Below are 24720 nucleotides of genomic sequence, written 5' to 3'. Positions count from 1 at the left end.
TAAGCTGTGAGATGTTGGGAGCTCATTCATTTCTATCTCAAATCCCTTATCTTAAAATGTTGGTCGTAATTCTCTTTCCTTCAGGAAGATCCTTAAGAGAGTTAAATGAGAATATGGTTTTTTTTTTTTTAATTTAATAGCCTTTTATTTACAGGATATATGCATGGGGTAACTTTACAGCATTAACAATTGCCAAACCTCTTGTTCCAATTTTTCACCTCTTACCCCCCCACCCCCTCCCCTAGATGGCAGGATGACCAGTAGATGTTAAATATATTAAAATATAAATGATACACAATAAGTATACCTGACCAAAACGTTATTTTGCTGTACAAAAAGAATCAGACTCTGAAATATTGTACAATTAGCTTGTGAAGGAAATCAAAAATGCAGGTGTGCATAAATATAGGGATTGGGAATTCAATGTAATGGTTTTTAGTCATCTCCCAGAGTTCTTTTTCTGGGCATAGCTGGTTCAGTTCATTACTGCTCCATTAGAAATGATTTGGTTGATCTCGTTGCTGAGGATGGCCTGGTCCATTAGAACTGGTCATCATATAGTATTGTTGTTGAAGTATATAATGATCTCCTGGTCCTGCTCATTTCACTCAGCATCAGTTCGTGTAAGTCTCTCCAGGCCTTTCTGAAATTATCCTGTTGGTCATTTCTTACAGAACAGTAATATTCCATAATTTTCATATACCACAATTTATTCAGCCATTCTCCAACTGATGGACATCCATTCAGTTTCCAGTTTTTAGCCACTACAAAAAGGGCTGCCACAAATAAATGAGAATATGTTTTACCTAATATAGAAAATATATTTTAAATGTATAACCTATATTAATTAGATTGCTTGCTGTCTTGAGGATAAGGGAGGAAAGGGAGGGAGAAAAAAATTGGATCTCAAATTTTTTTTCCATCAGAAGTTTATAAATTTAGAAAGTAACAAAGCAAGTTAAATATCAGAGTAAAGATTATGCCCAGTTTTATCTCCATATTTCCACATATGTGTAAATAAGTCAATAAAAACAAATAAGTATAAAAAGGAATATAATATTAAATCAGACTTTTAAGATTTAAGAAAATCAGTCAAGTCAATAGTCAACAAACATAAGAAACCCCAAAACCACAACTGTATATTTTGTGTTGCCTTCCAGATCTTTATGGAATTTTGCTACCTTTGGCTTAACCTTCCTCTCCCCTTTTATTAATGTGGTTGTCTACATTCTTCTAATTTACCCAGTCCCTTTATGACCAGTATGGACACTCAAGAGCCCTTCTCCCTCTACACATTTCAGTCTGATCACAAGGTACTTGAAGTCATCAAAGAGACTTCTTCCTTTTCATAGATAGATCATTATTTCCTTTACAGCCGTGGGAAACAGGCTACCTTTCTTAAGGAAATCAGCCAAGGGCTCCTGTCTCTAGTCTTTGTCCTGTTACCAACCTAAATCAAAGGAGAGGAGACCTTGTTGGGCTAGTCAGAGAGAGGGGAGCAAGACATTATTTCCCATCTGATAGATTTCAGATTAGTAAAAGGCTGCACACCAATATATTTTTAGAATACTTTCTTAATATTAGAGAAGTCTTATTTCTTTTCTTTTTTTCCTCATTTTTTTTCCACTTTTGAATTGATTTTTCCTGGGCAGCATGATGATTATGGAAATATATTTAGAAGATTTACATATATTTAACCTATATCAGATTGCTTGCTGTTTTGGGAAGGGGGGAGAAAGAGAGAGGAAGAAAAATTTGGAACACAAGGTTTTGCAAAGGTAAATGTTGAAAATTATCCTTGCATAAATTGGAAAAATAAAATACTATGAAATCAGGAAAAATATTAGAGAAATTCTTAATAAAGAGAAGTTTGCTTCCATAGTTGGTATATTTAGAGCTGGAAAGAAACTGAGAGGAGTATTCAGTGTTTTCATTCTACCGAAGAGGGGCTAAAGCCAAAGAAGTGGGATTTGAATTCAGCTTGTGTCCTTCCATTAATGCTCCACATTGGTGCAGAAGAAAGGCTTCATTTTCAAAAGTTGTACCAGCTAAATAGTTTTGAGGACAATCCAGTGCTAAAGTGTGGCTGGCATTTGAGGTCAAGTGCAGACTCATAACCAAAGGGTTGCTGCATCCTTGAGGCAGCTGTGGGGGACAGTACATAATATTGCACTTAGATTCAGAAAGACCACTTAACTAGTTGTATGAACTTAGTGAAGTCACAAACTCAGCCTCAATTTCTTCATGGCAAAAATGAGAATACTACGAATTTTAAAATAAGAGAGAGGATAATAACAGCACTTTCTCACAGGGTTGTTGTGAGAATCAAATGAGATTATGTATGTAAAGTGCATTTTAAACTTTAAAGTGCTTTATAAGTGCTAGCTATTATTATCATCATCATCTTCTGCAGAGACAAGGCTAAGAATGGTACATGATGGGAAGCTAGGGAGAGGTTGGTATACTAGAGTTAGGAAAAAATCTCAGAAGCCATTTAAGTTCATTACCTTTTAATTGGTTTTCATCCTATACTTAAATACCATTAGTGATGAAGAACTCATTCCATTTGTTAGAAAGTTGGAGGGGGAGTTGTTTTTTAATACCAAGCTGAAATCTGTCTTTTCACTTTTTAATTGCTAGATCTGCCCTCTGGGACCAGGCAGAGCAAGTCTAGTTCTTTTCCCCATGTGACAGATTATAGATTTAGAGGTAGAACAGATCTTCAAAGTAATTTAGTTTAATTTCATTTTACAGATGGGAAACTGAGGTTCAATGATCTGAAGTGTCACAAAGAGAGTAAATGGTAGTGCTGGGGTTCAAACTTGGCTCTTTGGCTTGTAAATCCAGTGCTTTTTCCATAGTACTGTGATACCCCTTCAAAAATCGTGTGCTCTTGATGATGCAGTGTTAGAAAAAATGTCAAAAAAAAAAAGGAAAAAAAAGAACTAATAGCCCTCAGAGTATCCAAATCCACTCGTTTTCCTCTCAGTAAACTGCCTTCTAAAGCTGGAGAGAAGGCTGGACTTGGGTTCAAATCTTGACTCTGCTCATTATTTTGGTTATCATAAACATCTCTCGGAACCTTTTTCCTCCTCTGTGAAATGACAGCATTACACGAAATGATTTCCAATCCCTTTCTAGTTCAGAATCCTTATAATTCTATTAAAATTACAAGCTATAATAGAATTATAAAATCTTATTGTTCCAATTTGGTGTTGTCTGTTTGGAATGGCCTGCACAAGAACATGTATATGACCAATGGTATTTTTGTTTGTGGAACTTCATAGATAAAACTTGGTTTATATTTATCAATTGATTTGTGACCCTTTGTTTAGACAAGGAATCAGATACAACTGGGGGATGAATCTCACTCCTTATACTTATTAGCTACTAACTGTGAACGAGCAAGTTGATCTGAGTCTCAGTTTCCTTATCTGTAAAATGAGGGAATAATACATTAATACAACTTCAAGGGTGTTGTTGTTGTTGTTCTTGTTGTTTTTCAAAAGATCATCTGCTTTATTTTTGTTTTTAATGCTATTTTATTTTTCCAAATACATATAAAGATAGTTTTCAATATTCATTTGTGTAAGACCTTGAGTTCCAAATTTTTCTCCCTCCCCTCCCCTAGACAGCAAGCAATCTGATATAGGTTAAATATGTACAACCCAAGGGTAGTTTTGAGGAGCAGATGAGCTATCCCAGGTAAAGTATTTTGTGGGTCTGAAGTCATAGAAATGTCAGGTGGAGACAAAGGGCAAAAGGTGTTTTGGGAAAATCATACTTTTTTGTTTAATCAGCAAGACATATTAAAATAACCTTTTCCTTCCTCTGTCTCTAGGGCCATTGCGGTTTGTGATTATCCACAAGAGATGTATTTATTACTTTAAGAGTAGCACATCAGCATCTCCCCAAGGGGCCTTCTCCCTGAGTGGCTATAACCGGTAAGTTGACTTGGTTACCTGTGGTAAGAAGACATTCTTGGCCCATCCCCTGTTTTCTTTGAAATATGACAAGATTATCCACTACTTCTTCCCACCGAGTTGTTTCTAAGTTACTTTTAGCACTTGTATTGGCCCATATAACACCTTTCTGGAAATTAGAACCTTCAGCCCAGTGAGAGTGGGTATGGGAAAAGGATTATTGTCCCTAAATTAAAGGTAGAATAACTGCCTAATGCTAATGAGGGAATCGATGGCTCAACCAAGGCTAGAGATGACAATCATCAGTGTTCCAGAATGTACTCTTGTACATTAATGTGCTATATACATATCAGTTATTTATTATTATTATCATTCTCATTTTTGCTGTTTTACTAGAATTCAGCTTAAGTGACTTGCCTAGGGTTGCATTATTTGTAAATGTCAGAGCCTTACTGTGTAACATTCATTCAATAAGTATATTCCAAGTACCTAGAGGGCAGGTCCTGGAGGATATGTAGGGAATAGAATGATGTGAACTGAAAACATCCTCTGCTCCATAGAAAGGTAAAAGAGAGAGAACAGATAAGACAGGGATAGAGATATTTAAAATAGAGAGCAATGTATAATAAATACAGAGGTAAGAAGAATCAGACATGATGCTAAAATACACAGCCCTTTAACTGATTTGTGAAAGGAGTGACAACATTTACAGCTCTCAAAGTCATAACACCAGTCACTCCTTATTTGGCTTTTTCATTTCTTCTAAATAACCCCACATCCTGGCTGGTTGACAAGCTAATTTGAAAAGGTTAGTTGAGTCATTTGAGCTTGTGAAGTGCTCAGACCTGCCTCCAGATAGCTGAGCCCAGTGAGGGAGACCACACTGACCATCTCCCTTCCCAGGCTTCACAAGAACAAATACCAGAAAGGTAGACTGCCTATTCTTATATAAGCTCTTTGCAAAAATTAAGCTGTTTTTGCACGTGGAAGGCCTTTAAATATCACCGAGCTTTGCATGGCAACATGGAGCATTCTTGTATTGATTCATTCATTTCGACAAACATTAATCATCCACTGTGTCCAAAGTGCTGGGACCTGGAGAAATTACAGAGTTTAAAAAAGACACCATCTCTGCCATGATTGAGATTAGTCTGATTGGATAAAACACTGACATTGATAATTATGATTTTGGGAGATTACTATCATGTAAAATTGTATCTGTGAAAAAGTTGCTGTGTGGCAGAAGAATTACAGTGGTTGGATTTGGCTCCAGGATATGGCACTGAGTTGAAATTTTGAAGACATATTTTGTCTTGATATAAAGAGAAACCATCATGGGCTCAGAAATTGGTACGTTAACCACTCCCAGAGCTCTGTAAGTGGGAGTTAGGTACTCCTTTGTAGAGGGTATTATAGACAAGTTCCTGTTCAGGTTTAGGTTGGAATAGATGGCCTCTGAGGTCTTTCCTACTGCTTCTGAGATTCTGATCTGAGGTGAAGTTGTTACTGGCCAAGAGGAACTGGGAAAGTTTTATTGTAGGAGCATAACAGAAAAAGACCCGGATGACACACGGCTGAGAGAAGTTAACCAATTTACCCAAAGTCTCATAGCATATAATTGACAGCCCTGGGACTAGAATCCTGGTCCATTGTTGTCCAGACCAAGATTTCTTCCACCCCATCATGTCAATACACTTTCTTGATTTTGTCCTTCTTGTCTCCCAGGGTAATGCGAGCTGCTGAGGAAACAACATCAAACAACGTCTTTCCCTTCAAGATTGTTCATATTAGCAAGAAACACCGAACCTGGTTCTTTTCAGCCTCCTCTGAAGATGAAAGAAAGGTGATTTTCAAGTTGTAGCTTAGATAAGAATGTCTCCTCAGCCAAAAGGCAGCTCATAATCTGTAGAAGAAGAGAATTAAGCTAGATAGTCTGACTGTCCTTTATAGCAGTATATCCTAAGAGCATACAAAGGTAAAAATCAATTTAGTGGCCATTTCTGCATGATCTGCTGCCAGTATCCTGCTCTACAGGCTGTCTTTAGGATTTAATTTTTATTATAACAAGGAGATCAAGTATGGTTTTTTCCCCCTTTCTTTCAGAGTTGGATGGCCCTGCTAAGGAAAGAAATAGGCCACTACCATGAGAAGAAAGAGCCATCATTAGATTTCAGGTATGTAGTTATTCAGTAGCAATTTGGGGGTCACCTTTTTTCCAAAATGGATCTTGCTGGAGTGCTCCTGATTTAGCACACATTCTGATTGCATAGAGAAGAAAATCCAGGCTTCTCTTTCTGGCATTTAGTGCCAGCACAGTGGGACTTCTACCCGCTTTTTCAACCTCATTTCACATTATTTCCCTTCACATACTCCATGTTCCAGGCAAACTAGGTTTTACAGTGTTGGACTTAAATGAACTCAGAAAGACTTGAGTTTGAATCTTACTTCTGACTAGCTATGTAAGCCAGGACAAGTCACTTAACATCTTTCAAACTCAGTTTCCTTATCTGTAAAAGGAGGTTCTTAGCCCTTCAGTAGTTAGCTCCAAATCTTTGATCCTCTGGACTATTGATTAACTCTGCCCCCATTTCATGCTGTGCTCTGGCCTCCCCTGCAATATTTCCTTTCTCATCTCCACTGGTGGAGATCCTTCTCTTTCTTCAAGAATTAGGTCAATTGTGTGCTTCTGCAGGAAGCCTCCTCTGATTTCCTCCCTAGCTAAAGTGACCTCTTTCTCCTCAATTCTTCTGAAAATGTATTTTTGAACTTCTCCTTTTGCCCGTATTATGCTTTGAGTCTGGAGAGAGATATCCATTTCAGGAACAGCCTTTTGTTACATTCTGCACAACAAATCATATTTATTCATGTATGTATCACAATCTCTATGATAGATACTTAGTTCTTCCAGAACAATGTTGTATCCTTTGCTCAAAGCCAAAAGGCCTGTTTGTAGCAGGTGTTTAAAAATATTTGTTATGTTAAATTAAAGTAGCACTTGTGAGATCCTGTGCAGGATTGTGTAGGAAACAGAGAGACCTAGCATAGACCCTGTCCCCAGAGATCTCCCAGTGTACAAGGGGAAATGAGGCAGAGGCACACATAATTATACAAAAAATGGAGTTTAATATGGGGCAGAAGTGGGAATATAAATAATATCCTCAGAGTTTTGAGGAGTAGAAAAATCATTTCCAATTTGAGATCTAAGAGTCTTTGTGAAAAAGTTGTCATTTAATTTAGATCTTTGACAATGAGATAGATTTTAATGACTTGATATAGAGATATTACAAAGCATGAGATGTGATTATACAAAATTAAGTGATCTCATTTGGTTAAGAAATATAGCGAAATAGCACAAGAAAGGGCTATAAGATGACAGACTGGAAAGATTGTGAATACCAAACTAAGCAGTTTGGATTTTATCCCCTAAGCCATGGAGAGCTATCAAAGGCTTTTGAGTAAGGGAATAACAGAATGGATAGGGTGATACGTTAAGAATATAATACAAAATCAAACAAAAAAATATATTACATTAGTGACATGAAAGACAGCAGCTACTAAGTTAATTCACAGGATAACACAGTCATGGGATTTAGAGCTGAGAATCATTTAATTCAACCCCTTCATTTTATGGGTATGTGAATTGACTTGCCCGAAATCACATAAAGCTCATAAGGATAAGAGTTAGGATTCAGACCCAGATCTGACTTCTAATTCAAGGCTCTTTCCACTAAATAGCATGCAAGGAGTCTGGGATATCAGAGTCTAAAATTCTCCCTTGTCTGAGTCTGGAGGCTCCTTTTGGGGATGGAAACTGGCTTATTAGGTGTCTGTGTTAAATGCTTTCTCTTTCTTTTCTGTATTTATTATTTAGCGACTCGAGTTCTGACACAGATAGCTTCTATGGCTCTGTGGAACGCCCCATTGATATCAGTTTATCTCCATATCCCACTGATAATGAAGGTGAGTCTTAGCACATTACGTGCTTTCTCCATCTGTGGAATTTCCTAAGACCTGGCCCTTCCTTACCACTGCATACTCTCTCCTGAATACTCTGAAATACTCCTGAGCTCAGAGTTCTGGGCTCTTACCCCCTTTCCTGGAAGTATGTGTATCTTAATAAAAGAAATTGGTCCTGTGTCCTCTGGCAATGGAGGAAAAAGAAGGAATGGCCAATTCTTATATATGGCTTCTTTTCCAGCTCTGAATGGATGTGGGTGTGTAGGTGCATAAACTTTGGCTAGCATCTTAAAAACTAAACTCCCACCTAAAAACTTGATTTTAGCCCAACAGACCTCCTAGAAATGAGCTTGATGTTAAACTACTAAAAACAAAACAAAACATTATTCCTCCTAAATAAAGCTTATTCTCTAATTTAAAGAAATGAAGACTTCCACCTCTGCACCTTTACTTACACTATTCTTTATGCTTAGAATGCCCTTTTCTCACTTGCCTACCATTACTTAGAAAGAATCTGGTCTCCTCATCTTTTAGGGCTTAGCTGAAATGCATCCTCCTGCAGGAGGTATTCCCTGAGCCTTTAGGGCCTCCAGCAGTGAGTTCTCCTCTATCTGATCTCATAGCACTTTCTACTACTCTTATATTCATCTACCACATACTGATTTGTATTATATTCATTTGTATTCATGTTGTTTTTCTTTTACTAGGCTCTTGAGTTTCTCCACAATAGGGAGCTGACTTCTGTCTTATCTTTGTATCTTCCCTGGGGACCTTGCACAGAATTGGGAAAGAATAATTTTTTTTTATTTTTTCCTCCTTCCTGCTTATCTAAACAGACTATGAACATGATGATGATGATGACTCCTACATGGAGCCAGATACCCCAGATTCCATGAAAGTTGAAGGTAGGTATTACCTGGCTTTTTCATAAACATCTTAAATGACCATTATTCCTGAGAACTTGGTAGTAGTGATTGTGTGAAGTATTGAAGAGGGGCAGGGTGTGTTGAGAACATTAGGTTAGTATGTGATTTGTGGTATAGGAGAAAGTATCAAATCAGGCCTCAAACACTTAATACTTATTAGCTGTATGATCTTAGGCAAGTCACTTAACCCCAATTACTTCAAAAGAAAGAGAAGAAAGAAGGGGGGAAAAAGGAGGGAAGGAAAGAAGGAAGAAAGGAAGAAGGGAGAAAGGGAAATTAGAAGGAAAGAAGGAAGAAAAGAAGGAAAACATGAGGGAAGAAGGAAATATACTGGATTCAAGGTTCGGGGACCCGGGCTTTAGCTCTTTTTTTGCTTATTTGGGAGAATTCTATTGATTCTGGGCTTTGGGGTCCTCATTAACAAAATGAAATGACTTGTAAGTTGCTATTATCCTGTGAACTGCAGACAAATCCCCTCCCCTCTCAGAGCTTCAGCTTTCTCCTCTGTTAATGAAGTGGATCTCTAACACTTTTAAGCTTTCTCCTCCCTTCTGTGAATCTAAGTAGCTTGATTTCGTACAATCTAAAACCTGAGTATGTGCTGCCTTGGGGTGTTCTATGGGCATGATTCTCATGTCACCTACTGGATTTGTGAGGTCCTTTAGACCTGTCTCTTTCAAATAGATTTCAATATGGGCTACATATTGTCTTAAAAAATCACAAATTAACATTATGTTGTATCGTATTTGTGTTGATTTTGTTTGTCAATTATATTTGAATCTGATTCATCAGTGAATCTGGTAGGCCATGGCAAGGTAAAGCACCATTGCTTTAAGATGGTGACCCTAGTTGTTCCTTATGTACCCCCAGAATGGTGCTGAATACATAGTAGTTACAAAGTGCTTTTTATATAACAATCCTCAGAGACAAAGTAGAATAAATATTATTCCTATTTTTCAAATGAGGTAAAATGATATTCGGAGAGATTTAGTGATTGGCACAGCATCACATTGCTAGTAAATGTTCAAATTAAAAAAAAAAAACTATAGAAAGTAGTACCTGTGGAGGTAAAGATCCCCAATAATTAGTTTACCAGAGGTGTTTAGTCCAATTTTTAAATTGACTTTAGTCCATCAAATCCTAGAATCAGATGAATTTTCTTTCATGGAATTAAGGGGAAAAGAGATTAGGAAGACAAGTAGCCCGTTGCTATAGGCTGTTGTTTCACAATATCAGGTTAAGATTCAATAAAGGGCAAGAAGTAGGAAGTTCTTAGTGAGTTTGTATCCCTAGAAAAGCCATGTGCATCTGGCCAGAGCCACTCCTGACCATTTATGGAGTTGGGGAAAGCCCTGGTGATGAGCAAGTCTCCTAAGAGCTGCCTTATCATCCTGGCCTGTTCTAGAAGGAAGCAGGACTCAGGCACAAGGTGAAGTAGATGTAGCAGTCAGTACTGCATCCTCAGATGGGCCTCCCCTACTTCAGTTTTAAGTGATGTTGTCCAGTACTTGGGAATGTTTTCTTTCCAAGTAATCTGTAATATATTGATAGTAAAATGTAAATACATGTGGACAGGAAGAAAGACATGCACTAAAGACATGCACTCTGTGGTGCATTCGGGGTTTGTCAAGCCCTTGTGAATCCTGCCAATTACATGGAAGTTATGTAGACCTAACGAATGGAAAAATACACTGAAATCTGTGTCTGGATATGTTTATTCACTGTGGTCATAATCATCTCTTCATCCCCAGCCATTCTTTTGTATAAGAGACTCCTGCCACTGGGCTAGCCAGCAATAACATAATCATAAAAAGACAGCTATCTCTTGACATTCTAAAAGAATGTTTTTGATTTGTCCCCATGACTAGCTAGTTCTGTGACCAACAATAAATTATTCATCCTCTATAAGCCTGTTTTCCTCATCTATTAAATGAGAGACTTAGACATCCCTTAAAATCCCTTTAGCTTTCAAAACTCTGACCCAGTAATATACAGAATTATTCTCCTGAGAGAATAATTCTGGTCATGGCCCTGCTTTCCCCATATTATTTAGTCTTTCTAACCACATCAAGTTTATGAGGTTAGGCCTTTCATTTTAATGACCACAGAGATCAACATAGACCAGAGTCACATGAGAGTAAATGATGGAAAAGAAACATGGCAAGAGCATTACCTGTGTAAGTCAGATGAGATACTTCAGGAGGTGCTTTATCAAGAAAATGGAACCAGAGGTTCTTAGGCAGTAGGTTAGAGTAATCCATACCTACTGAGAAACAAGTTAAGGAGAATGAGCTGTCACGTGTCTGATCCTCTGCAGAAGGATGGACATCATTCTCTAGATGGTCTGTGGACCTTGGCTCAGACCTCTTTTGGCACTCGATCAGAAAATTTTTATTGAGCATGAAAAGAACAGTACAGATGCTAAGAATTCAGAGAAGGTTGAGATGTAGCCCTTGATCTCAAGGAGCTCATGCCTTCCCTTATGTCTAAAATGTCTCCCCCTTGAATCTGTACCCATCTTCTAAAGCCCAACTCAAATGCCACCTCCTCTGGGAAGGCTTCCCTGATACATTGTCCCCAGTTTATATGTGTCTTCTCAGATCTCTTAGTAACCTTTTGTTTTTTGTACCACCATTAATGCATTTATATATTGTTGCATATCATTCTTATCCACTCTACTAGACTTTAAGCCCCATGAAAAAAGACAATATCTTATGTAAATTTTATATCTCCTTCAAGATGATTTTAATTTTTTGAGTTCACAGAGTCATAGATTTAGCTTCAGAATCTTGTAGATCCACACAGATAGTAACGGCAAGGCTGTATTTCAAACCAAGTCTCCAACTCCTAACACAGTGCCTTTTTTACTATATCACTTTGAGTAAAGCAGTCAGTTACTTTCTTTGAAAGAGGGTTTGCTTCTTACTTTGCAGATATTATGATTCACCCACCAACTTATCCCCCACCTCCGATCCCTATTCCAAGAAAACCAACCTACTCAGAAACACAGCGGTCCCACTCGTTTTCCAGCAAGGGCTCCACACCTCTTCACCCTCCTCCACCTCCCAAAAGAGGCCTGCCAGAAATCAATCCTGAGGACCTGAAAAGAGAAGTGATCTCTTCTTGGAGGCCAGAGCCCAATCTGAAAGTGCCCTCTCCCAGTCGAAGACAGAGTGATCCACCCCTGGGAAATCTACCTCCTATGCCCAGCTTCAGAAAACCAGCTTCTCCAGAGGTCGCATCTGTCAGTCACCTTCTGAATACTTCCAAAAACTGTGACAAGTTAAAATCCATCCACCTGTCTCCTCGAGGAGCATTTCAAGGATCGCCTCTGACTGAACCCCCTCCAATCCCAACCATTAAGCCCAAATTGATAAAGGTGGGAGAGTTACCGCCTGTAAGAGAAGCTATTAAACCTGGACTCTTTGTGCCCCCTGTGACTCCCAAACCACCGGTCTTGACACCTAAGCACTCTGTGTCAGAACTGAAACCCAGAATTGAAAAACCTCCACTTCCTCAACTACAGTAAGTTGGCATTCAAGGTTTAATCCTTCACTGGAAATTGTCATCTTTCAGTCAAAACTTAAAAGATGGGATCTCTTAGGCACACACTTTGATGTTTTCATATGAAATCTTTTTTTCTGACCATCATTAATTCTTTTATAATACTGCACTGATAATGATGGGGGTGATGTGTGCATGATTAACATAAATTGTATGAATCCTTACACATCTGTGGATAATTAGAGCTTTCTGAAAGAATTGGTGTTACCATTATTTCATTTTTAATCAGAAAAATCTGAAAGATGCAAATGTCAGAAAGCCTATTAGAAATGCTTTCCAGAGTGTATTTATGTGTTAAATATTTTTAGTTATTAGAAAAAGTATTAATTATTTTTTTAAATTAATGAGACAGATACTGGAAATTATTGCAATCCATAATAATAATGCCTTTTGCTTGTAGGTAGCCATTTTAGTGTAACTGAAAACCACTTTTGACATGGCTGTGTGGCCCTGGCCAAATCACTTAAGCCCTTAATATCCCAGGCAGTTTTGAGTATCTAAATTGCACACAAGGTGCTGATTCTATCTGCAGTGGCTTCTGTACTGGTCATTCTCCATATTAATGAAATCACAAGTCTGTATTGAAAAAAATTAAATTAAGGACTGATCATTAATATAACATCTTAATTATTAAATTCAGCCTTTCAAAAGCAATTTCTTTTATCTACCATGAACAGTAGGAGTCTCCTGCTTTAGTTAAAAGTCATCTAGAAACATAATAACTTCCCACAACAGTCATAGGTTAGTTATTTATTACATGGAAACCTCCCCTACCACCAAGAAGTTGGTTGGCACTTTCATAGCCCCACTGAACTTGGGATAATGAAAACACATGTTTGCATAGGGCTTTTATGGCTTATGGATTTCCTGGCAGAGTACAAGTTCTGACAGGTCCCAGTCAACTAGACGTCATTTACGGTTCTAGGAACACAGTTGTCTTTCAGGGATCAACCTAACTTAAGTTCAGAGAGACTCGCCATGGCTTCTAGCTTTTTGCTAGAGCAGCTCACTAAAACTGTCCCTAATGTTGTAAAAGTGTCAGGATTTGCCTGAGCAGACCCACTCTGACAAAAAATCACAGATCTTTAAAGAACAAGTTGAGTTTATGGCTTACAAAACTCTGTCCTCCCAATAATTCTGGGGAGAAAATCTAAGCAGCCTCATTTAACAGATGAGAAAACTGAGGTTCAGGAAATGAAAATGACTTGCCTAAGATTACAAAGCTAGTAAGTAGACACTCAGTAGAACCCTAGATCACAGAGCAGTAAGGGACCTTAAGAGCTTCTTTTTTTTTCCCATCTTCTTCATCTGTACCAATGAGAAAACTAAGACCCATAGTGCTTAGTGTTTGAATTGGGACTCCCAGGAAGCCTCACATAGAATTTCAAAATTGGAAGAAAACTCCAAAATGATCTAGTGCAAGCCTTTTTTTAAATCCAGATCTTCTGACCCCAAGTGCTCTTTCAACCCCATAACACTTTTTCTGTGCCTCTTTTCTTCTCAGTAGTTTGACCTCTAGCCAAAGTTTTTTGATTTTTAGTTTTGTTTGTTTTGTTTGCCCAATCAAAACAACTATTCAATCCTGTCCATTAAGGCATAGAGAGATTGCTATTTAAATTGATAGAATGAGCATATATGTCTAATAGAGGCACAGAAGAAGAGAGTGAATTCCACAGTCCTTACAGCCAAACTTCCTGAAATTGCACCATAAAGATTAATGCAATCAAAATAGTATACCTCGAATTCAAGTTTTCAACAGCTAATTTTCTTATTTCCCTTAGTAATAATAATGGGAAGCATTTATATAGTACTTTAAGCTTTACAAAGCATTTTACAAATATTAGCTCATTTTATTTTCATAACCCTGGAAGGTACAGGAACTATTATCATCAGTATTTTATAGATAAGGAAACTGAGGCAGACAGGTTAAAGTGACTTGTCCAGGATTAGACAGCTAGTAAATGTCTGAAACTGGATTTGAACTTGGGTCTTTGTGAGCCCTTAGTTGAGTATTCTCTCCATTGCAACACCTATGAGCTCCCAGTTTATATTACATTGGCTTCTAGCACATATTCAGAGGAGGAGGAAAATGTTGACTTTTCAAATCAAGACTGTCTGGAAAGAGACACTCAACTTAATGTGTTGACTCTTAAGTGGTCAATAGCACAAGTCCCAGGGCTACAATGTGCCATCTCAGAACTCAGTGAAGATCCTTGCACTGGGAGGCTGTATGGAGGAAAAGAAAGACACTGGAAGACCTGAATTCTAGTCCCCAGGCTTCCAGGACATTGTTGTGTGATCTTGGACAGATTTCCAAATGAGAGGAGGGGTAAACTAGATCATCTGCAAAGACCTTTCCAGCTCTGGCATTCTACAAGTGGACTTATTGAGGAGAGTGTTAGTCATGGTAATAAGCAGTGTTCACAGTTGAATTATTCTTTCCAGGAGATCCCCACCAGATGGACAGAGTTTCAGAAGCTTTTCCTTTGAGAAACCTTCAGTCTCAACTAAGTTTGATACAAGCTGCGAGGATTCAGATGAAGACTATGAAAAGGTACAGTTTATTCAGGAAAGGAAGGGAACAGTCCTAGCAGGGAGGGTGGGCAGGAGATGGCGTCTGGGTAGAATGAGATCGAAGGATGATGAATAATCCAGTTTGGCAAGTTCCGTAGTTTAATGTTTTAGATCAAGTAGTCCCAGATCAAGGAGAGTCTCGAGTGCCAGCTTAAAGAATTTCAACTTTATTCTGTAGATAGTTGGGAGACATTGAAGGTTATTAAGTAGAATAATAACACAATCAAAGCTGGGCATTAGGATATTACTCTGGTTTGCCTGTGTTCTTCTCCAAAGGGAAGTTTTACTGTCTCTATTCATAGAGTGGATAGAGCAGCATGGAAAGTCTTATAATGAGATTTCTAAATAAATAACTTGTGGGGTGTGCGCGCGCACACACACACACACACACACATATATCTATATATATATATATATATATACACAAATATACTGATTCAGTAAACATTAGGCATCTATTTTGTGCAAGTACCATGCTAAGTACTGAAAGACATACAAAAATGAGTCAGACACATTTACTGTTGTAATGGAATTTTCAAACTAGTATGGAAACCAAGGCCAAGACACAATAATGCAAATTAGAGCATCATTGTCTAAAAGAGATATGAACATGATGTAAGGAAAACTCAAGAAAAGGAGAGATCCAGTTTGGAGAGTCTGGGAATGATTCATAGGAAGTTGGTTCCTTTAACAGCTAGTCATAAGATGGTACTCCAGTAAGTTGATGGTGTAAGGAGAGACAGCCAGAGGAAAGTATTTACTACTAAATGGACGAGTCCCAAGTGTTTGGGCATGGATTACAGAATTCATTCATCAGTGTGCTTTCATTCAAGAAAGCATTTGCCAAATAGTTCACAAACTACCACTGTATTCAGAGTACTGTGCAAGGCAATGGGGGAAATACAAAATTAAGAAAAGTCATGAAGGAGATTTCTCATGAAGTTTTCAGTCTGGTAGGGATATGAGATATAAAAACAAAGCCTATAGTACAGAATCTCATGTGATAAATGCAGCAGAGAATTACAGTACATGAAACTGCATGAGGACCAAGGAGGAGATTGTTATCAACAATGTGGCTGTGTTTAAATGTGTGTTCTTACTAAGACACTGTATACATTGCCTTCCTCTTTCTTCCAGGTGCCGCTGCCTAGCTCCATCTTTGTCAACACCACGGAATCCTATGAAGTGGAAAAGTATGCTTAATTCCAATTATTATATTTAAAGAGCTTAGATATGGAACTCTTGTCTGTTGGACAGAAATAGAAAGAATGAATGGAGGTGATAAGGAAGCTAATTTGGAGTCAATCTATGACAGAATCTCCAAACACTTAGAGTTGTCTGAAAGCAAATTGGACTGTCTTGTTGGGGTAGTTCTCCATCATTGAGGCCTCTTCAAGCAGAGGTGGAGTAACTCCTTGTTGGATATAGTTGGATCATAGATTTAGAGACATTGAAGCCATTTAGACTCATTTCATTTTACAGTCGAGGGGCCTGAACCTTAGAAATGTGAATGGATTTGTTCAATGTCATTCAGGTAATAGATGGTAGAACTGCAGTTTGAACCCAGATCCCTGCACTTTCAATCCAGTATGTTTTCTGCTGTGTTTGGATACCTGGGACAGAAGGGATTCATGAATGCTCAGGAATATTTTGAACTAGGTGACTAGTTCCCTAAGGTCCCTTTCAATTCTGGGGCATTATCATTGTTCTTTCTGGAAAGAAAAACAGATGGTAATACCAGAAACTACTTTCTTTCCACAGGAAACCCTGGTAGGAAGCAGTTTTATAGCTGAGATTAGGAAATGGGATGATATGCCATTATCATGGAAACCAACTGAACTTTTAAAATAATATTTGAGCTTATATAGCACAGTCCTGTTAAGTTCCAGGCATGTGTGGTTCAAAACGAAACTAACAGGAAAAGGAAAAGATATTAATTACCAACTGTGGTACTATTTGAAAACGTTATGGTAGCATTCAATAGTGTGGGCTTACAGCCTATCTTTTCTGCTTTAGCAATTCAGTGCAAGGAAGCTACATTTGGAAATGTTCGATTAAGTCCTTACAATTACTGTCTTCTGTTTTAGCTTGTTTAAAGCCACTGATCCTAGGGGACAACCACAAGATGGACTCTACTGTATTAGAAATTCTTCGAAGACAGGAAAGGTAACATACCACAAAATGTTCATATTCAATATATTCATTCATTCAACAAGTATTAAGTACATGCTTATGTTCAGAGCCCTATGCCTAGACATTGGGGAAGATGGAAAGGCAAATAAGGCACAATCGGTGCCTTCTGGAAGATAATCTAATAATTGTAATAGCCAACATTTATAGATCACTTTAAAGCTTGCAAAGTGCTTTTCTCACAATACCCTTATGAAGACAAATAGTACAGGTATCCCTATTTTACAGACTGGAAACTGAGCTTCTTAGAAGTTAATCTAACAGAAAATATAATATTGATATTCTTACTGATGTCAATAATAAAATTCACAAGAAGATAATCAATTTTTCTCCTTATTTGCCAGGAACAAAAATAGTTTTTTTTAAAGTCATTTCCAGTGAGTTACCCAACTATTCAGGTTATAGGGGGTAAAAAGAAAAATGAGGAACAGAGTTGGCAGGGTATTTTGGGGCAAGAGATAGAAATCCTCAGGATTTGCCTCTTTTCTCTGCCAGCCTTAAAGGTTAGATAGCAGAATCTCAGACCCAAAGAATGGCAAGATGTATTATCTAATCCAAACCCTTGCCTTGACAAATTAAAAAAAAAACTGATGTTGGCATTTGTTATTTAACTGAACAAAGGCACTTAATTTCTTAGAAGCTTAGTACCTTTATTTTTTAAATTGGAGATACTACTGGTACTAACTCAAGGGGCATCTACAAATATGAATTGTGAGTAGTTGGATCCAAGGTCAAACAGAGTAAGGAAAATGTCTCAGGGATAGGACTAGAACTTAGGCCTTGAGCTCCTTACTCTGCTGAAGCCTCCCACTGGTGTCAGCTGAAAACCCATTTTCTTTAATATTTCTCCTGCTCCACTCCTACAAATCCCCTACATCAAATTGCTCTCTGTAGGACTTCCATGAACTGACTTTTTGATAACTCTTTTTTCCCCCTCTTAAATTCAGGTTTTAGTTGTGTGGGATGAATCCTTTAACAAAGTGAGAAACTACCGGATTTTTGAAAAGGTGAGAGATGTTGTTTACAAGCCTCAAGAAATCAAAGTCTCTTGTTTTCCTGTGACCAAGCCTTAAGCTAGAGCTGTTAGTCTGATTGTGCGGGTGATTGGAGGAGATCTTACAGCAGAAATCCCTTGTGTTTTGTGTTTTCTTTACTGGGCTATCTCACACTTGTGATATCTCATCTCATACTTACTTTGCCACATAGATCCAGTAGATGCCTTTGGAATCCCTGAGGCAGAAGGGAGCACTGATCTAAATCATATGGCGCAACTCCGAATAAAAGCCCTGGTGACTGGGCTCCCACTAGAGCTAAGGAAGGAAGGTGTTGGGACTGGCGCCACAGAGAAGACTAAAAGATTTCTTTTAGAATTGGAGATCACCAGGATGATGATGGGTGACTTATGTTTGTGTAGTGTTTTGGAATTTGCAAAACGCTTCACAAGTATTACTTCATTCAAGTCTCAAAACAACTCTGTGAGACAGTCACTGTAGCTGTTATGTTTTTCCTCTCATTCCCCCCACTGAAGAAATGAGGAAACGGGGACTCAGAGAAGGCTAAGGAACTTGCCAGTGGTTACCCAGCCAGTAAGAATCAAAGGCAGGATTTGAATCCTGGTCATCCTGATTATAAACATAGCTCTTGATCCACTTGATATGCCAAAATGTTATGATGATTCAACTTTCTGGATGAGATTTGGCTACTGGGAAACTAGAATCAGATTCACCAGGCTATAGGACAAAGGTTCCTCTCGCAGTTCTAAAATTTACTAGCTATGTGACCAAAAGTGACCTCCCTGAGCCTTTACTGCTCTGATTCTTAGTTCCTCCCCTATAAAATAGAGATTTCTTGCAATAAGTAACCTCACAAGGTTTCGTGCGCAATCATTTTTTAAAATTATGTTACGTGAAAAAAATAAAATAAGAATTATATTGTTATAGGGATGCTTGTTTTATTCTACAGATCAAAAATAAAATGAATAAATAAATAATTTTAAAACTGAAAAGAAAAAAAGAATTGGAGGAGAGAAAGTATTCCAAACTCTCACTGCTGTTAACATACTCTGATTCTTTTCCTCTCCTGTTTCTTTTTTCTCTTATTCTGTCTTCATCCCTCTCCTCCTTCTTCTTCTTCTCCCATTCCCTTCTCCTTTCTTTTGGCTCCATAGAGATTCCAGGCTAGGAAGCCTTTTCCCCCATTCCTATTCCATGTCCTTTCTTCTATTCCCCCTTTGTGATTTTACTTTCCCCTTTTCTTGTCCCTTTCCTCTTACTGATCTTTCTTTCATTTTTTTCTCTCCTTTGTTCCCTTCCAACCATATATGTGCTTCAAGCCCCTGCCAGTGATAGGCAATGCTGCACCCATAGATAAAGAAAGAGCTAATCACCCCTCAATTATTGCTTTCCCCAAGGCTTTTGGTTGCATCGGAGGGCAAGAAATAGATCCCAGAGATGACCATTGTCTTTATGTTCTTATCCCAGGACTCCAGATTTTACCTTGAGGGAGAGCTTTTGTTTCTGAGCATCGGAAGCCTGGTTGAGCACTATTACACCCACGTTCTGCCTGGTCACAAGAGCCTGCTTCTTCAGCATCCCTATGGATACTCAGGGCCCAGGTGACACCTGTCTGACTTAGCATTTTGGTGCAATAATTGAATCTGGAGACAGAAGAAGAAAAGAAAGACTTGGATGGTTGGTCTTGACTTCTACTGACAGCTGACCACCCAACTTGGGTCCTCGATTTCATCTGTCCTGCATGTTATTCTGAACCTGTGTTATAGTTCTGCTCTGTATTCCTCCCAGAAGCAGGTGAATTGGGTTCACTCCCCACCTCTCTTCCATTAATTTCCCCCACTGAGTCCTCAAGGAGTGAATGCATCATCATAAAAAAGCACACCCTCAACTCCATTTCCCAAGCAGTTCTTAAAGATCTTCTTCTCTGGTGGCCAAACTGGATAGATCAATGACAATATTCGGAAAAGGTCACTATGGAAATGGACAGAAATACTTTTATGGATCAGGGCACAAGATACTGTGTCTCATAATTGCTGAGTCAACTTGAGAAATCTTAGCAATAGAATGACAGAACTAATGACTTAAGGCAGCTAGATAGTTTGATGAATGGAGCATGGGACCTGGAGTTCAAATCCAGCCTCAGACACTTACTAGCTGTGTGACCCTGGGCAAGTCACTGAATCAGTTTGCCTCAGTTTTCTCATCTGTAAAATGGGGATAATAATAGCACCTACCTCCCAGGGTTGTTCTGTCATAATAATTGTAAAGCGCTTAGCACAGTGCCTGGCACATAATAGGCACCGTATAAATGCTAGCTGTTGTTATTAATGGATTGTTTTCAATTGTATTAAACATGAAAAATTGTATTTAACTTACTTGGGTTTCGAGCAAGAAACATTTCAGAGTGACCTCACACAGACTCCACTCTTCTTTTTGCCTGCTGGCCAGGAATATATTCACAAGCAACAAAATGAACTGAGAATATTGGAGAAAGGAAACTATCTGCCATTCATAAGGAGGAGCAAGAGAAGAGAGACCCACCTGGGGAGGTGGTGGATCCTTACTAAGGATGAGCATGGGAATGGACTATTTGAAAAGGGGATTGTTATGAGGCTCTCCATCCTGGGCAAGCCATTTGATACTTAGGATTTCTCCTGGACTGGGTGTGCACAATGTCCTCTTGGGTTCCTCTCAGTGACCATTTTGCAAAGTGTCATTGGGAAACCACTCTCCATTGCACAAAGATGCAGACTGAGCCCTCCTTTCATCCTAGACTCTTGGGCTCATGTTCCTCAGCAGCAAGCCAACCAAAGGACTTGTTCTTGTGCAACCCATGTGATGCTGACCCTTTTGTTCCCATCATGGGCTGATTAAAGACAAATGGGGACTTGGCGCCAAGAGAGGGAGGAGACTCTCAAGACATTCGAAGTTTGCATTGCAGCAGACTTTTCTTTTTTCTCTGGGGACAATTAACTCGGCATGGAATGTTTGTCCTTTGATATTCCCCCTGTGCTAAACTCTAATTAAAGAGGAATTCTGATGGTAACTAATAAACCAGAACTCAAAACATTCCTGATTACACAGGCTTGACCAGTTCTATCAGGAATGGGCTCTGAGACCAAGCTGGGAAATCTGCTCAGTTCAATATTGCACTAAGATGGGAGCTTTCATGTTTCTCTTGCTCCTTAGGATTCCTACATTTCCTGGCAATGCTCCCAAGTAAAGGAAAAGATGATGTTCAATCACAGAATCTATCTAACCCAGTCCTAAAGCATGAGTCCTATTTATAATATATAAAAATATATTTTTTTCCCACTTGAACTCCACTACTATTGAGGAACTCATCTCATTCTGTTCCTGGGTAGCTTTGTTAGCAATGGCTTCTTTTTAGCCTGTCATTGCAGTCATAGTCTGCTGCCCCAAATGGAATTGCAAGGCAGACTTTTGCTTAATTTCATGAAGAACTTCACAATCATCTCTCCTAATCCTCCCAGCTATTAGTACCTTCTTCTTCTTTCTTCCAAATCATCTTGAATCTATTTTATCTATTTTGATATAGGTACATATTTCTTCCACAGATAGACTAAATTTCTTGAGGGCAGAGATGATTTCATTTTTGTCTTCAAAATCCCCAATGTCTAGTAGTGTCTGGCACACAATCAGTACTTGCTCATTGATTGTGGTTCAGTATAAGAACCTTCTAACAAAACTGGCCAACAGTGAATTAGGCTACCATATAAGGAATCAGTGAGTTCCCCATCCTTGGAGGTGTTTAATTGGGATGTTGAAGAATAAGATTTATGACTTGAGTCTGAGTTGGAATAAATGATCTGAGTTTCTTTCCCAATGTGGAAATTTTCAGTTTTCAATTTCAATACTTCTACTTTGCAAGAACTACAGGTGTCCCTAGTGTAATTTTTAAAAGCAAAATGTAAAAGTTATTTGCTCTTAGAAACTGCAATTCCTAGAAGCCTTGTTTCCAAAGTCCACTGATGAGGTCAAGATTTCCAACTCATTTTTCCAAATAGATGATATTGGACCCTCCTGCATTCTCTCCTCCCCCATCAAATCTCCAGGCTGACAGTTCAGCCTCTTCTACCAGCTAGAGGAAGGCCTCAAAAGGGGCAAGAGCCAATTAATGAGTCATTCGGGAGGGACCAGCTCCAGAGCAACATGGAAAACGCCTATGTTCCCAAAGGCAATGTGCCTTTTGGAACACATAGCAGTGGGGGTGGGGGAGGCCTGGGAGGGAGGCAAAGCTCTGGAGTGAAAGATCTGACTGCAGCTGACTCTCTTTCCCCAAGAAAAACAGTGTAGGAAAAAAAAAAAAGAAAAAAAAACATGTAGGAGAAAGCTCAGAATTTGGCCTTCTTCCTTGGGCTTTTTTGTTTCCTCAGTGGATAACATTCAGCAATCTTCCAAATAATGCTGAAAATCAAAACCCACATGACTGCCCCTGCAATTCCACTAGGCCATTGTTTTGTTCTGATCCTTGCAGTGTAGTGATTTTGACTCCTCTCTAGACTGAGAAAACAAGAGTGGTGAAGATCAAAGTGTTTGAGGCCGGAATCAGGAGAACAGAAGTTTGAGTTCTCACTTTTCTGGCAGCTTATTTACATGTGAGATATTGAGCAGGTCAGTCCTTTGCAATGGACTTGGTTTCCTTATATGTGAAAGAAAGGGTTTGGATTGAATGATCTAAGGTTCCTTTCTGTGATCATTTTATGTCCTCAGGCCTTCTAGCTCTGAAGCTGTTCTACATTTTAAGATCACAATTAGCCCTTGCATTGTAAATTTTGAGATTCCTCTCCTCATCTTCTAGCTCTAAAAGTTTATGGTTTATAATCTAGTATTCCATGTTTAAAAGACCCATAATGCTAACATTCTGTGGTTCCAGCTTTTGAATCAGGTAATCAGGTATTCAAGCATTTCTCTTTCCCCCTCTCCCAAATAATTGACACCAAAGTGGTACAAAAAAACTTGATTTGTTTATCTAATAATGAAAAATATTTTTCTTTTTTATACATTATGTGACTATTATAATAGCATCTGTGCTATTTTTACATGTGAATATCTGGAACTAGTCATTCAACAATAAATATATGGCAGGATACAAGATTTTTTAAATGGTGTAGTATAAATAAAGAGTATAAAATACAAGAAGTGTACTTTTAGAATATGAGGAAGAATTGACTTTTCAGCTAGAGGCAGCAGGGGAGGAGGTAGGGTTTGAGCTGCCCCTTGAAAGCAAATAATTCTGAAAGACCTTGCTAAGGAGAAAGGGAAGTACATACTAATCATGGGGGATGGCTTGTATGAATGTTTGCATGGAGAGCAGAAGATGGTATGTTAAGTTCAGGAAATAGCCAGCAATCCAATTTGAAGTGTAGAATACATTAAGAGAAATTTTGTGAAATAAGACTGAGAAAGTATTTTATATTCATATTATTTGTGCAAACATACATACACATATAGATATCTATTCATATACAACCCACAAATATACTTTAATATTAAAGAAACTTTTGGGGGATTATATGAGACTTTTGACCTTAGCAAATAATCTTCATGAGCTTCTGTAGCTGACACCCTAAGGAACATTGTTCTGGTGATAAGTCCTTCCACTCCTAGATAGGCTCTGGACAATAGACAAAGCCCCTTCCTTTGCCCCAGATCCAAAGCCTTTCTAAAGTTTGGGAGGCCTTACAATTTCTACTGGCAATGTCCTTGAGAAGCTAATTCACTTCCAAACCATACATATAAATCATTAGGGCTTTTAGCAGAGGATTTATAGCAAGAATTTTTGTTAAAAAGCTAAAAGCATGCTTTGCCTATTAAGAATAAAGGGTTTGGTAAAATTTTACATATCTAAAAGCCCAGCTTTGATCTGCCCTTATAAGAACGATAGTCAATAAACATTAAGCACCTATTGTGTGCCATGTACCCAGTCTAATAATAGCCTAAAGTTTTCGAAGGGCATTACATAAGCATTTACAGATAATATTTCATATTATCCTCATGATGATCCATTGAGATCGCTACTATTTATAGATGAGAAAACTGAGGCAGGCAGAGGTTTTTGAGGGTTTTTTTTCTGATATCATTAGCCCAGAATTACATAGTTAAGTGTCTTGAAGTCACCTTCCTTATTTCAAGATCAGAACTTTATCTCATCTATATCACCATTATTTTGGAGATGGTAGAATCAGTCTTCCTGGTGCAGAAAAGAGCTGAATACTAAATGATCTGCACTAAAGGATTCACGCAGGAAATCTTTCTTCTATGAGCAGACACTCATCTATCTCCTTTTTAGCAGCAACACATTTTTCTCCTTCTTTACAACTTAGAAATGGTGACTTTTAAAATACATTATCCAGGAAACTTCACATATAATATAATTTGATGACCTGTTTTTTTTTTTTTTTTAATTGGAAAAACCCAGAGCTGTTCAACTGGTCCCTCTTAGCAGAGCCCTGCTTCCTGCTTCACATTTTATCTGGCTTAATGGTAAACCACTAGAGTTTTATGAGCACCTAAGTGGTTCAGTGCATAAAGTACTGGGCCTAGAGTCAA

General features: G+C 38.3%; 1 protein-coding gene across 4 annotated transcripts in view; it reads left to right on the top strand.

Annotated features, from left to right (window-relative positions):
- SH3BP2 (SH3 domain binding protein 2) overlaps nt 1-23265 on the top strand; it is a 110586-nt gene extending 87321 nt beyond the window's left edge. For all 4 annotated transcript variants that reach the window (XM_031942376.1, XM_031942377.1, XM_031942375.1 and 1 more), the window contains 11 exons: nt 3842-3944; nt 5649-5766; nt 6027-6097; nt 7795-7883; nt 8717-8785; nt 11740-12331; nt 14816-14924; nt 16082-16137; nt 17032-17110; nt 18082-18141; nt 19615-23265. In XM_031942376.1, coding sequence (XP_031798236.1) covers nt 3842-3944; nt 5649-5766; nt 6027-6097; nt 7795-7883; nt 8717-8785; nt 11740-12331; nt 14816-14924; nt 16082-16137; nt 17032-17110; nt 18082-18141; nt 19615-19752 — 1484 coding nt within the window. In that variant the 3' untranslated portion in view covers nt 19753-23265. The remainder of the gene's footprint in view (nt 1-3841; nt 3945-5648; nt 5767-6026; nt 6098-7794; nt 7884-8716; nt 8786-11739; nt 12332-14815; nt 14925-16081; nt 16138-17031; nt 17111-18081; nt 18142-19614) is intronic.
- The last annotated feature ends 1455 nt before the right edge of the window (nt 23266-24720 follow it).

This window comes from Sarcophilus harrisii, chromosome 6 (genome assembly GCF_902635505.1).
Source record: "Sarcophilus harrisii chromosome 6, mSarHar1.11, whole genome shotgun sequence".
NCBI classification, from domain to species: domain Eukaryota; kingdom Metazoa; phylum Chordata; class Mammalia; order Dasyuromorphia; family Dasyuridae; genus Sarcophilus; species Sarcophilus harrisii.
The sequence above is the reverse complement of the archived record's forward strand: the minus strand, read 5'-3'. Positions and strand labels throughout refer to the sequence as shown.